The sequence below is a fragment of the Henckelia pumila genome, chromosome 4, assembly GCF_033568475.1.
Source record: "Henckelia pumila isolate YLH828 chromosome 4, ASM3356847v2, whole genome shotgun sequence".
Classification (NCBI taxonomy): Eukaryota; Viridiplantae; Streptophyta; class Magnoliopsida; order Lamiales; family Gesneriaceae; genus Henckelia; species Henckelia pumila.
In genome coordinates this window covers 191830806-191845107 of record NC_133123.1, presented here as the reverse complement: position 1 = coordinate 191845107, position 14302 = coordinate 191830806, and the positions used below count along the sequence as shown (strand labels likewise).

General features: G+C 34.9%; 1 protein-coding gene across 1 annotated transcript; it reads left to right on the top strand.

Annotated features, from left to right (window-relative positions):
* Positions 1 to 1139: 1139 nt before the first annotated feature.
* Positions 1140 to 1645, top strand: LOC140862491 (uncharacterized). The gene is made up of 2 exons (XM_073265514.1): positions 1140 to 1536; positions 1629 to 1645. Exons 1-2 carry the CDS (start codon positions 1140 to 1142, stop codon positions 1643 to 1645), a joined length of 414 nt encoding a protein of 137 aa, XP_073121615.1.
* The last annotated feature ends 12657 nt before the right edge of the window (positions 1646 to 14302 follow it).

Genomic DNA, 14302 nt, shown 5'->3' with positions numbered 1-14302 from the left:
ATTGATGGTGTATGATATGTGATATTATGCATGAAGGATGATCAAAAGCCCAAGACCAATTTGCTAGGTGTATTCTAGGATATTTTGTGTTGAATGTGTTGAAATAATTATCAAATTATAAAGTGGGATTGGTTTATAGCCCGTTCCCACCCCATGAGATGTATCCCTATTTGCCATGGATATTTTAATGTAAAATATTTGATAGTGGAAGATAAAGATTGGAAGATGGTGGGCCATGATGAATTATGAAGATCCAAGTTAAATATTGGAATCTTATGTAATTGTTGCATTTGCATCCCGTTCATTCCCTAGGATTGGACCTAGGCCCGTATTTGGCTCACACGGGTCAAATAGTATTGGGGCGATTAATCATCCTTGTTAATTTACTTTTTATAATATATGCATGATATATTATAAATAATGAGTATGTGCGTTATTATTTTAAAATAACAAAGTTGTATGAATCCAGCAATCATACGAACAAACATGGCGAGTTTTAAAATTAATGATGAGACCACTTCAAAATTAAAAACCCTCATTTTGAATTTGATTCAAAATTTATATCAATCCCGAAAAAGAGAATTATAAATTTGTTTATGATTTCCTTGTCTTCCATCGACAATGGGTGCATGATGAACGCTACCCGTATTCAATGCTTGGCTCATATTATTGGGGGGGCTTGGATGCCGGAAAGCTGTGACATCCATTGACATGGTGATGTGAACTACGTGGAAATCCCATGACTTCAGCTCATATTATTGGGAGAACTCATGGAGACCGTCCATTAAGGTTCAATATCGATGGTAAGGCTTGACACGTAAAGATGAACGACGTCATATTATTGAGTCATAATCAATTGTGAGACAAAAGTTTACGTAAGGGTTGCATGGAGATGCAATTGGAAACTACCTTTTAGAAATTGTGATTGGCTGATATTATTCGGGATCATGATTGGCTAATTGGACCTTACGTACCTACTGAGGAAATGTGTTTCCCATTTTCAATAGAGAGTAGTGAAAATGTCAAAACAGTGGGAGAAAAAAATTATAAAGTAAAAGTCCATACTTTATATCTTATTAAATATTTTAAAATAGTCATTAACATTTATCTGTTATCATTTTCAGTACAAAACTTTTGACATGTCATCAATTCGCAATCCGTTATCTGCAATACTCGAGAAACATGTACTGACTGGTCCAAATTACCTCGATTGGCTAAGAAATCTGAAAATTGTCTTGAACTCAGAGAGGTTTACATATACACTTGATAAGTCGTCCCCTGATGAGGCTCCGACTGGATGTAGCTTTGATGAGCTACAGACTTACAAGGATTGGTATGACCATGATTTGAAAGCTAAGTGTTATATGCTAGCTTCTATGTCTGATAAACTGCAGAGGCGTTTTGAGGATGCTAAGAATACTGCTGACATTCATTTACATATCAAAGAGCTCTTTGGTGATCAAACACGCCCACTTAGGCATGGACATTGTAAACGTAGTTATAAGGAATATCTTGACCATAATGGTTCTGAAAAGGGTATGTTTTACATTGAAGTAAATATTTCAATTAACTCTTCTTCTTGGGTATTGGATACGGGCTGTGGCTCACATCTCTATAATGATTTGCAGGTGATGGCAAGAAGTAGGATACTCAGGGAAGGTGAGACCTTTTTGAGGATGGGAAATGGGGCAAGAGTTGCTACCAAAGCTGTGGGAGATGTTTACTTATTGTTGAACAATGATTTTAAATTAATTTTGAGAGATGTTTTGTTTGTACCAGATTTAGTGAAAAACATTGTTTTCGTTTCTATGCTTGATAAAGATGGATATTCTTGTTTATTTGGAAAATGTGTTTGCAATATTTGCAAGAATGAATGTTTAATTGATACAGGCGAATTGGAAAATGATCTCTATAATTTAAAATTGAAAGATATTTAAATGTATAATGTCCAAGAAATATCAAAAAAACACAAGCAAAACATAACACTCTGAATCTGGCACACTTGTGGCATGCTCGATTAGGTCATATTTCCATAAGAAGGATTAACAAGCTAGTGGGAGAAGACATGTTTGATATGTCTGATATTAATTCTCTTACTACTTTTGAACCCTTTCTAAAAGGAAAGATGACCAAAATTCCCTTAAAGGGCCATGTTGGGCGAGCCAATGGACTGTTGGATTTGATCCATACAGATGTGTGTGGTCCACTTAGTATCAGCACTAAGCATGGACATTCTTACTTCATCACCTTACCGATTATTTCTCAAGGTATGGGTATGTGTATTTTTTGAAATACAAATCTGATGCTTTTGAAAATTTCAAAGAATTCAGAAATGAAGTGGAGAAACAATTGGGACGAAGCATCAAGACACTTCGATCGGATCGAGGTGATGAGTACTTGAGTGCAGAATTCGAAGAGTATCTTAGGGAGAATGAGATTCTCTCACAGTGGAATCCACCTACTACACCTCAGTTGAATGGTTTTTCACAACGTCGTAACCAGACTTTGATGGACATGGTTCGGTCTATGATGGGATTCACGGAGTTGCTGCCATCTTTTTGGGGATATGTGCTTGAAACAGCGGCACTGTTGTTGAACAATGTTCATTCAAAGGCAATTGATAAGATACTATATGAGATATGGATGGGAAAGCCTCCTAAGTATTCTTATCTTATAATATGGGGGTGTCCTGCTTATGTAAAGCAGACAGTGTGAGATAAATTGGATGCTCGATCCATTTTATGCTACTTCGTGGGATATCCAAGGAATTCGGTTGGATATTATTTCTATCATCCCAAAGAAACAAAGGTGTTTGTTTCTAGGAATGCAACCTTCTTGGAGAAAGAATTTCTATTGGATAGAAAATGGGAGATGATAGAACTCGAAGAAGTTCGAGAAACACCCACGATTGTAGAGCCCATTCTCGAACAACCAAGAGAGGAAATACAAGCTCCTAGAAGATCTGAGAGGATCTCGATACCACCTATGAGGTATGGTCTACTTCTTGAAGAGGGCCAAGATGAGCCTGACCATGGATGTGATCCAAGGACCTTCAAGGAAGCGTTGTCTGATGCCGATTCATCCATGTGGCTTGAAGCTATGGAATATGAGATGAATTCCATGCATTCGAATCAAGTGTGGAATCTTGTGGATCCACCTGAGGGAATTATTCCTATAGGGTGTAAATTGATTTACAATAGGAAACTTAAAGCGGATGGGAAGGTGGTGACCTTCAAGGCGCGATTGGTAGCAAAAGGATATACTCAAAGACAAGGAGTTGACTTTGAGAAAACTTTTTCTTCAGTCGCAATGTTCAAGTCTATAAGGATATTGCTTGCCATAACTGCATGGTATGAATATGAAATATGGCAGATGGATGTGAAGACAACTTTTCTTAATGGGGATATTAAGGAAGAGATTTACTTGTCTCGGCCTAAATGGTTCACATCTATCGAAAGTGAGCATAAAGAATGCAAACTTCAGAGATCTATTTATGGTATCAAACAGGCATCTAGGAGCTGGAACCTCATATTTGATGGTACAATCAAAGAGTTTGGATTTACTAAGAATCCTGAGGAACCTTGTGTGTATAAGAAGGTTAGTGGGAGTGATGTGACATTTCTGATACTTTATGTTGATGACATTCTACTCATTGGGAATGATGTAGGAATGTTGCAATCAACTAAAGTATGGTTGAAGAGTAAGTTCTCAATGAAAGACTTGGGTAAAGCATCTTTTTATTGGGAATACAGATATATCGGGATAGATAAAAAAAATTGCTTGGTCTCACCCAATCTGCATACATTGATACCATCGTGAAGAGGTTCTCGATGGAAGAGTCCAAGAGAGGATCTCTACCAATGTGTCATGGCATGTCTCTATCCAAGTCCATGTCTCCAAAGAATGATGCAGCGATAGAGGCGATGACACGCATTTCATATACATCTGCTATTGGTAGTATCATGTATGCAATGATATCTACACGTCCTGACGTGGCATTTTCACTGAGTGTTGCAAGTAGATATCAATCGAACCCTGGTCTTCCACACTGGAAAGCTGTGAAAGACATCCTCAAGTACTTGAGAAAGACTAAAAATATGTTCTTGGTTTATGGGGGTGGAGAACTAAAATTGGAAGGCTATACCGACTCTAGTTTTCAAAGCGATATCGATGATTAGAAGTCAACCTCTGGGTTTGTATTCATGCTCAATGGTGTTGTTGTCTTTTGGAAGAGTTCCAAGAAAGACAGCAATGCGGATTTCATCACTGAGGTCGAATACATTGCAGCATCAGATGCAACAAAGGAGGGTGTTTGGATAAGAAATTTTGTCCAAGAGTTGGGCGTTATTCATAATGGAGTTGCTCCAGGTCTCATAAAAAATCCAAATGTGTACTGAGAAAATACCACATCATCCGAGAGATTGTAGAAAGAGTAGAGGTGTCATTTGGCAGAGTCGCCTCCGCAGATAATGTTATTTATCCACTAGCTAAGCCTTTAACAGGACCATTTTTTGAATAGCATCACGAATCAATGGGTTTAAAGAATATGGTTAGTTGGCTCTAGTGCAAGTGGGAGATTGTTAGAGTAGGTGTCCGTCGAGCCAAGTGTTGGCCAAGGGTCCTTTAGATAACTCTTGTATGACAATCTTTATTTTAATAATATTTAAATTATTTAATTTGGCACATCTTTATCTAAATACCCATGCTAGCTGCATATATAAAGCCCTTAAATATACAAATAGTAGAAAGAATATGAGATGGTCATGGGATGACTATCATGACACTCATATTTGGAATACTGTATATTCTAAACCATTCTTAGTCCATTCAGCCGCCACAAAGAAGGATAAAGGCCGCTCGAGCTTGAGACTAGTATTTGCGATGTGAGTACCACGTTTCATTAGTAGAATGCATGATGATGTCCAAGCATGCAAATAGGTGCTCCTTGTAGAGTGCACTGAACAACCCTCCCTAAAGAATTTTTCAAGTGGTTCTCACTTATCGAGTGGAATAGTCCTAGTTTATGGTTGTACACCATTAGTCCTTATGACCCGGGACAACATGGAGACTCTATATGCTAGTGCTTCACTTTGACTTGTTTACCGACTCAACTGGGGTCATCAGGTGGCAATGTTGGGTGTTGTGACGAAACATATAGGAGTCGATGCATTGTAGTCGGAGATTCACCGCTTACCTTTGGGTATGAATATCCTATGTGATCTCATGCATATGTAGCTTGAAATATCTGATCAGAGTAGGTGGTAATTAAGAAAGGGGTTTCTTGAATTACACATTCGATGCAACTACGACATAACACATAGTTATCGATTCATTGAAAACTCTCGATAAACCAACGGTTGTCGAATCGGTCGGGATATATGTGTTGAAGGGACCGTACTGTACGCTAACTATAATTGATTGGTTCTTCCAGGCACTATCATTTGATATCTAGGGAGTCATGTAAACGATGCTGCTAGATGTTTAATATGACTGGTTGGGTACTATCAGACTTGAGTTTTCTGACATTCTTATTATCAAGGGGTTGATTAATAAGAATGTAGCTATATAGGGTATGCTCATATAATAGACTTGTTGATCCCGAATCACATGGAGATGTGAACCCACTGCTAGTTGTATCAATGAACCATTGAGGGTCACACAAGTACTAGATTTCTAGATCCCGTTGAGATTAAAATTAGTTCAATGTGTTGAACAACTTATAAAGGGGTTTATATGTAAAATAAATTAGAAGTTTTACTTCTAATGGAGAATAACATGAAAGTAACTTTTAATTTGTGAATGTGTTCCAAGATTAAAAGTTGACTTGAATAAATAATTAGTTTTTGAAAATGGTGATTTTCAAAACTATTAATATGAACTTAATTAAATTAATTCAAAAGTTGAATTAATTTTAAACTAGTAGACTTTGTAGAAGTCTAAATAATTAAATTAATTCAAGTGTTGGATTAATTAAACACTATTGAGTCTAGTAGAGCTCAAAATATAAATAGTGTTGAATAATTATTTTACTAGTGAGCTTGAATGAGTTCAAGTTGGATTTAATTAATTTATTAAAGTTAAATGGGTTTGAGTTTAATATTTAATTAAATATTAAATTCAAGGGCCATGTATAATATATATATATATATATATGTTTGACATATATATATTTATATATTATATTTGCGAGATAATATGAAGGGTTAACAGATTGGACATAATTTTCCATGCATGACTTTCATTTTTCTATGCATGATTAATTAATTATCTTTTGACCATGAGATAATATATTCCTTTCCATTTCCATGGAGTGGCCGTCCACCACAACAAAAATATTCTCCAAGTTTTGTCTTTTGATTTTGGGAAAAAATACAAGAAAATTTCTCAATGAAAAATGCTCTAAATATTCTAGTGCATATTTAGAGTGGATCTAGTTTGACTAGTCGTGGACCTAATTCGAAGAGGAGCTATTTTCAAACAAGATGCATCCTTGAAAGGTTGAATCCAATTTTGAACATGGCGTGCTCTTGGAAGCTTGTAGATTGTGTCTACCATTTTAAGAGCTAAGTTGTTCATAACTTTGTTGGAGCCATAAATCAATCTTTTGAGATTGATAGGTAAAATCTTCTTAAACACCCTATGGATGTTTGATGATTTAAATACTACACAAGTGCTTGGTGTTTATATTAAAAATTTTAAACTTTCGCTGCGTTTGTTTGTAACACCCTTAATTATTATTAAAAATTTTAAATCTTCTTAAACACCCTTAATTATTATTCATTTACCCCTAGAATTAAATTATGAGTGAGTTGTTGTCACTTATCTAGATTTTCATTTTTCAGCTCATTTGTTTGTAATGCTTGCACTGTTTCATTTCGTATTAAGCAGCATTACTTGTATTTTTTATTCCTTTCATGACCCATCATGATGAGAATTTTGGTGGATCATAATTTCAATTATTATTCCAAATTCTTGTGTAAAGAATTGGCTCGTAGCCGCATAGTAAGTATTTAGGCCGTTTGAAATTAGTGTTATTGCTAGCTAAAATCCTAAGTTATCGTTGTGTTCCGAGGAATGACGACTACTAGTTCCAGCGAGAAGATTGCTAGTTAGTGAATTAGTTGAATGAGTTGTTTCAATTTTAAACAGGACCTTTAAGATTAAACAAGCGACTTTGGTAAGCTGAATAGGAGGTCAGTCGCGAGATAGGAAAATAGAGTTGTCCCTAGAATATTTTTGAGTACTTTACATTTGTATTCTAAGATTTTGTGATTGTCGACCGGTAAGACTAGTGCACCAGTTATGGGCGTAGAATGATGAATAAAATAATTAGGAAGTTTTCTGGATAAGCTGAAGATTTATCTCTCGGCAAAATACTAAGGTACTGGAGGATTAATTAGAAAGTCTTTTTGATCAGGTTACAAACTCTTTGAGGTGTCTAATTGTATATTAAGATCTTGAAATATAAATTCAGGTTGTACATATAATAATTTGGGAATTTTTGGATTTTCAGACTTGCTGCCGAGTTGAACTAGTGATTTGAGATATGTCTTCAGGCGCGATATGTAGGAATTGTTTGGTACTTAGAGACCATCTGATCCAATAAGTGGATAATAGCCCGTAGTATATTTTAACTTGAAGTGTAATTATGGATTTTTTTTGTTGTTTGCGTCTGGGATAGAAGAGGTGGATAAATTTATTGGAAAATTTTAATTAAGAGTTGAACTTGCGGTAGAATCAAAGACGCTAAAGATAAACGTATAAATTGGTGAACAAATATTTGGGATCTGTCTAGTCATCTATTTGGATTCTATATGTTATTGTATAATATCTTGGAACCGAACAACATGTTATGGGTATATTTTCTTATCAAGGATTAGATTAGATCTATTTATAGAAATGAGTCAGATTCATATCATATTTTGAGGCCTAACGAGATAGAATTGTATAATTCCCTTAGCTATCCTACTTAGAAAATTTAGTGTTTAGTTGCTAGGTATTTTGGGAACTTATGAATTGTTTTCAGAGCTCGATTCTATATGATAGGTGTTGAGGTTAATTGTTAAATAGAGAATAAGCATAGTTTCGTTGTTATAAAGTTTTTAAGTTATCGTTGCGGTTGACATAAATTATTTATTGGCTATATGGACTCTATTGCCTAGAATTCCGACGTAGAATATAATGTTAGCAAGACGTAAGTTGTGCAATAACCTAAAGATCTAAGAATTTATAGGTTGTAGAACTTATCAGTTGCAGTAAGATGACGTTTTTTTTAAGTATGTAAATTTAGGTCCAATGTAAATTCGAGGAGTGATAAACTTTCAAAGATGATAAGATCACTTGGGAAGATGCAAGAATTGTAAATTTTATATTGCAATAAGAGATAGTCAGTTCCTTGATGATATAGATAACAGTAAGCATCAGAGTTGCGCAGCGAAAGATGAGTTGGGCCAACCATGTTGGTGCAAGTTACAAAATTTAGTGTTGATTTGGTCTAAGGTATTCGAACCTAGTTAGTAAGTCTTGAATTTCGAGGACGAATTCCATTAAGGTGGGAAGGAATTGTAGCACCTAAAATCCAATTTACTAAATTACATACATTAAATTTAATAAATATTAGGATTATTATTTTTAGGGTTAATTGATTTAAATTCTTTATTTGAATTATGTGCTAATAAAATATTTTTATTATTTATTCAATGATTTTATTGTACTAACTATTTAATTAATATTTTTAATTGTTTAAGGTTATTTGTCAAAATGATTTTTTATTATGCAATTTAATTGTTTTAATATTTTTAAAGGTTTCAGCTTGCATATTTAAATAATTTTAATTAATTGTTTAGTTTATTCTTTTAAACAATTTTAATTGTTTAGCTTATTTTTTTAAATATTTTTGAGTGTCCAACTTATTTATTTTAAATAGCCTAAGTTTAGCGGTTAGTTATTTTAAATTATTTTAAGTTATTTTAAATGTATAGCTTATTTATTTAAATCCTTTTTAATTTTCCAAATCATTTTAAAGGTTTTTATTTTTGTTTGTGTGTTTATTTAAATTGCTTTTAAACGTTAGTCTAGTTTGTTTAAATTATTTTAATTGCTCTACTTGTTATTTAAATATTTTACTCGCCGCCGTGACATAAGAATATTTTAAGTGTTTAATTCTTGGATTTTCATGCCTGAATCATTCTTTAATATTTATGATTTTAATTATTTTAATTTTCTGTGTTAATTTGGCTAAATATTATATTTTTTCCGCGCATTAAAATTTATTATTTTTAAATTTTGCGAAAATTAGCATTTTTATTCCCGGACTAGTAAAAGCAAATTTAATATTTTAAATTAGGATTTTCAAGCTTGTATTTTTTTTAGTGCATTTTAATTCATATTCCTAAATTGCTATTTTGTGAGTAGCATTTTTAATAAAGTGTAGTACTTCTATACCTATACCTACACACTCAAACATTATTCCCAACTTAAATGATTTAACCCTAGCCTCCCAACATTCACACACACTCATCCATGCCTAACACACACACACACCTCACGACTTGCCCTGTTCATGCTTGAGAATGCATTGGATTTCTTCTCCTTCGAGCTCCAACTGCCGCCAGCAGCTTTCCATCTCCGGAGGAGCTCCTCCACGGCGAACTGATGGAGCTGGGTCATCTTTTTTGCAGCTCCGCTACAGCACATTGCAGCTCATTGTTTCGGCTTCAGCTCAACCGAGCACTTGTTCTTTTGATTTCTTAGCTAAGACAAGGATAATGGGTTTCTTCCTTCATCAAGTGGATTATTATGCATCATGTTTGAAATTATGTGTTCGCATTTCATGTTTTATTCAAGAATTTTAGTGCCCTGTTTTTCCGAAAGTCTTCTGTAGCTCTTGCATAAGATGGGATCGGTTCTTTGTTGTTATGGTTTGTAGAATGTGTTGTGCATTCGATTGTTGTTCTCTTGAGGGTCATGCTAGATGTTCGAAATTCCAGAAATCTTCTAGCATATGGTTGAGCATTCTTTCCAGATTTCTTCAAGCCTGATGTTTGAATTTTCCAGCTTTTACTTCATGCTTGGTGTTCAAAATTTGCAGAAGGTTTCCTTAGCTTGCTTGCTCGAAAATTTCAGATTTACTTCCATGGCTTTGTTCAAAATTTCAGATTTATTTCCTTGCCTTGTTGGTTCAAAATTTCCAATCTATTTCTCTAGCATGTTGGTTGAGCATTTCCAGATTTTTCCTTGGCATGATGTTCGAAATTTTCAGAGTTGTATCATAATCTTGAGTTCGAAATTTCCAGATTTTTGCCGTCATGTTATGTGTCCGAATTTTCAGATTTTAGTTGGCTTATGGTTTGATTAAATTTCCAGATTTTTATACATGTTTTGGTTCGAACACTTGGTGTTTGTTGTGTTGGTTTGGATGGTGATTTAGAACTACCATGGATGATATGTAGTTCACATGGTAGTGTTAGGATGGGTTGAAGTTAGATTGTGAATTGGTTTGGAGGAACTTTGAACTTTCTAGATTTTTGGGGATTGGTTTGGTTGCCTTGTTGAGCTGAGTTTGAGTTGGTTTATGGGAGTTTCTAAGAGGTTAAGATGAGCTTAAATGTTGGTCTTGAACCTAGACTAGTGACTTGGAAGATTGGAAGATTTATTGCTAAGTTTTGGTTGAGTTTGAAAGTGAAACATGTGCAGAATTTTAAGAGTGTTGGGGGCTGTTCAGAAATGTATATCTAAGGCAAGGTTAAAATCAGAATTTTGATAAGGGCTCGGGTCTGGAACTTTTCCTAGATGTTGGGAATATGTCGGTTCAAGCGGGAATTAATTCGGTTAAGTCTTGGTCGAGTTCTAGATTTTTAATTGATTAGGTGCAGAATTTTTGAAGCCAAAGGGCTTGCTGCCCGGAATTTGACTTTTCATAAAATGATCGCTTAGGAAATAAAACCCGAGGATGATTTTCTGACTTATTTCTAAGTGTCATGGAGTCGTGGTTTCAAACGAAATCATTTTTTATTAAGAATCGAGCAAGTTATATATTTGACGGGCGAACCGCTCCAATTTGTCTTAAGCGCTATATTATGATTTAGTTTTCCCATCCTTTGGTTTGTTTCCTAAATCACCATCACAATCATCCATGTGTGAGTCATATGCATGATTATCGATTAATATTTACATTTACGTCATATTTACGAATGCATGCTAAGTCTTGAATTCAAGTATGAAAGAAAGTATTTTTATGAACGAAGTAAGATGATTGTGACTATATTTATTTACGTGTATGTGTGGGGTTGGGAGACGTTCTGGCCTACCTTACCACCTGACGTGTATGTGTGGGGCTGAGAGACATTTTGGCCTACCTTACCAAAATTTACGTGTATGTGTGGGGTTGAGAGAAATCTTGGCCTCCCTTACCAAGTATGGGCAAGATGGGTTTACCTGACCTCCTTGCGGCATAGTGCACTGCAGCCATGATCATGATCGAATTCACAGAGTCACAATTCATGGATCTAAGTTCAAAATATTTATGACTATGTTCAGATCAGTTTATTCAGTTATTTATGTTCGACTTAGCCATGCATATGTTTCATTCATGTTCACTTCATTATTTAAGAAATAATTTATTTAAGTTAAGGACACAAAAGTATATTTTATTACAAATTATTTTTAATCTGTTTGTACTTGTATTTATGTAGTACTCGTTATCTTTCTCATATTCTTGTTGGGCCCCTAGGCTCACTACTTTTACTTGGTGCAGGTTAGATTATTTCATGAGATCGAGGGGCATGACTATCGAGCGGACTGCAATACAGGCACGGCACTTCACTCCGACCTATGTCAGTCTTCCGCATTAATTGTTCAATCTTTATTACTTTAAAGTTTATTATTTTATTGATTGGATAATGTAAGCGAAGGATTTATTTATGGTTTTTGGTCTTGTATTATCAAACTATTTAACCTTTGGGATATTTGATTAACGAAAATCTTTCTTGGGTTCTCGTTTATTTTTTTTGGTCTAGTTTATTTAGTATTATTGGCTGTTTTATTTTCTTTATAAATTTGTTGTCTGTGTCAGGTGGGTTGTTATTTAATTAGACAGGTCATGCCGAAAATTTTTGAAAACCCGTATTTTATTTAATTATTATTTAGTAGAGGTTAGGGTCGTTTCATATGTCATACGGAGATTCTGAAGAAGAAGATGATGATAACGATGTTGAAGATGTGAATGTTGATGAACATTTGAATACACATGAAAATATTGATGAGGGTACGTCATATCGTCCACCACCTCATCAAACGTTACAGATGCAAGTTGTACCATTCCTTTCTAGTAACTCTGATATGCCGTCATTTTTCAATAATATTTTGGAAAAAAAAGACTCCTGATTCCATCGGTGTACCTTCTGGGATGCGAACAAGCTATTATAATCCAGAGAGAGGATAATTATGTGTAAACATGTTGTTTAAGAATAAGAATGATCTGACTGCATCTGTGAAGGATTATTTAGTCAGAGTTTCCAGGCGTGAGTATCGTGTCGTTGATAACACACACATTCTTTGGAAAATACAATGCATAAATGATTCTTCTACTATCAGATGTCGTTGGAATCTTCGAGCTTATTTCAAAAAGAAAATAGGTTATTGGAAAATAACTAAATATGGCGAGCCTCACACATTTATATCTACCAACGTCGGCATAGACCATCATAACTTGAATAATGATATGGTTGCAAATACGATATTGGGTATTGTACGATGTGTTCCTTCGTACGAAATTAAATATATAATAAAATTGTGAAAGATAAATATGGATATCAAATCTCATATACAAAGGCGTGGTGGAGTTTGAAACATGCAATGAAAATTGTTTATGGTACCTGAGAGAGCTCTGTGCAACTACTTCTGAAATATATGCATGCTCTATGCAAATAAAATCCTAGAATAATTATCAAGTTGAAGCATCTCAGATCGAACACCAAAGAAATAAAAACATTGAACTATGTTTTTTGGGCATTCAAGCCGGGTACAGATGGGTTTTGGCACTGTCGAAAAATCATTAGTGTCGAGGGTACACATTTTTACACAAAATACAAGCATAAAATGTTGATCGTTGTCACTCTGGATGCGAAAAATCAGGTGCTACCACTGGCATTCGCCATCGTGGATGAAGAAACATCTGATTCTTGGAAAAGGTTCTTGGAGAATGTTGGTCGACATGTTTGAGGTGAAAATGGTGTATGCCTAATTCTGATACCCATAAGGAAATTGTGCGAGAAGCTGAAGATCTACCCTATTTTAAACCTCCACATGGTGTGCATAATTTTTGTTTAAGACACGTGTGCTCAAATTTTAATGCTAGATTCAAATACGTGCATTTGAAAGATTTGCGTTGGGAAGCAGACAAACAACATCAAATCTGTAAATTTGACGCAACAATGGAGGCAATCAAGAACAAAAACATTTTGGCACACAGATATTTGGCTGGAATTTCAAAGGAGAAATGGAGTATGGCCCATGACGGAGGTTGGCGTCGTGGGGTGATGACAACAAACATGTCTGAGTGCTTAAACAATGTGTTAAAGGGAGCTCGTAGACTGCCTATATCTGCAATAGTACAATTGACCCTTCTGAGATGTGTACAGTACTTCATTGAAAGTGTGACAAAAGGTCAACCTATGGTTCAGAAAAATCAAATATGATCGGATTATACATGTTGAAAATATGAGGAATGAGCGAGAAAATCTAGCGAACATCGTGTAGTCAAATATGATGTACGATCAAAAACTGCTTCGGTTGCAACCATAGGGAGACCAAGTCATGGCCAACATATGCATGTGGTGAAATTATCAACTAGTGATTGTCATGTGGTAAATGGACAATTTTTGGCATCCCATGTTCTCATGCTATTTGAACCGCTAAATGGCACTCGTTAGATCCCACAACACTTGTGCAGTCATGGTACAACATATTTGAGTACCTCGCAACGTATGAAGAAAGATTTGAACCTCTTGCAGGTGAACGATATTGGGATCCACTTACCTTTGAGTTGCATCACAACCTGGTTAGATGTGAAAGAAGAAGAGCTGGCAAGGATATAACGACTCGATTGAGAAATGAGATGAACATACCGGTAGCTAGAGAGAGACAACAACGAAGAATGAATAGGTAAAAAATTTGCAAATTCTAATTTGTCGCTTTCATATTTTCTTATTATATATATATTTTTTACATTGAAGAATATTTCTGCATATTTTTTATTTCAAGAACATCGGATGAACGTGATATTCAGATTACATCGAGGTTT

Bases quoted from the DNA above. Each gene is read 5' to 3' on its own strand.
- LOC140862491 (XM_073265514.1), top strand. From the start codon at position 1,140: ATGTCATCAATTCGCAATCCGTTATCTGCAATACTCGAGAAACATGTA.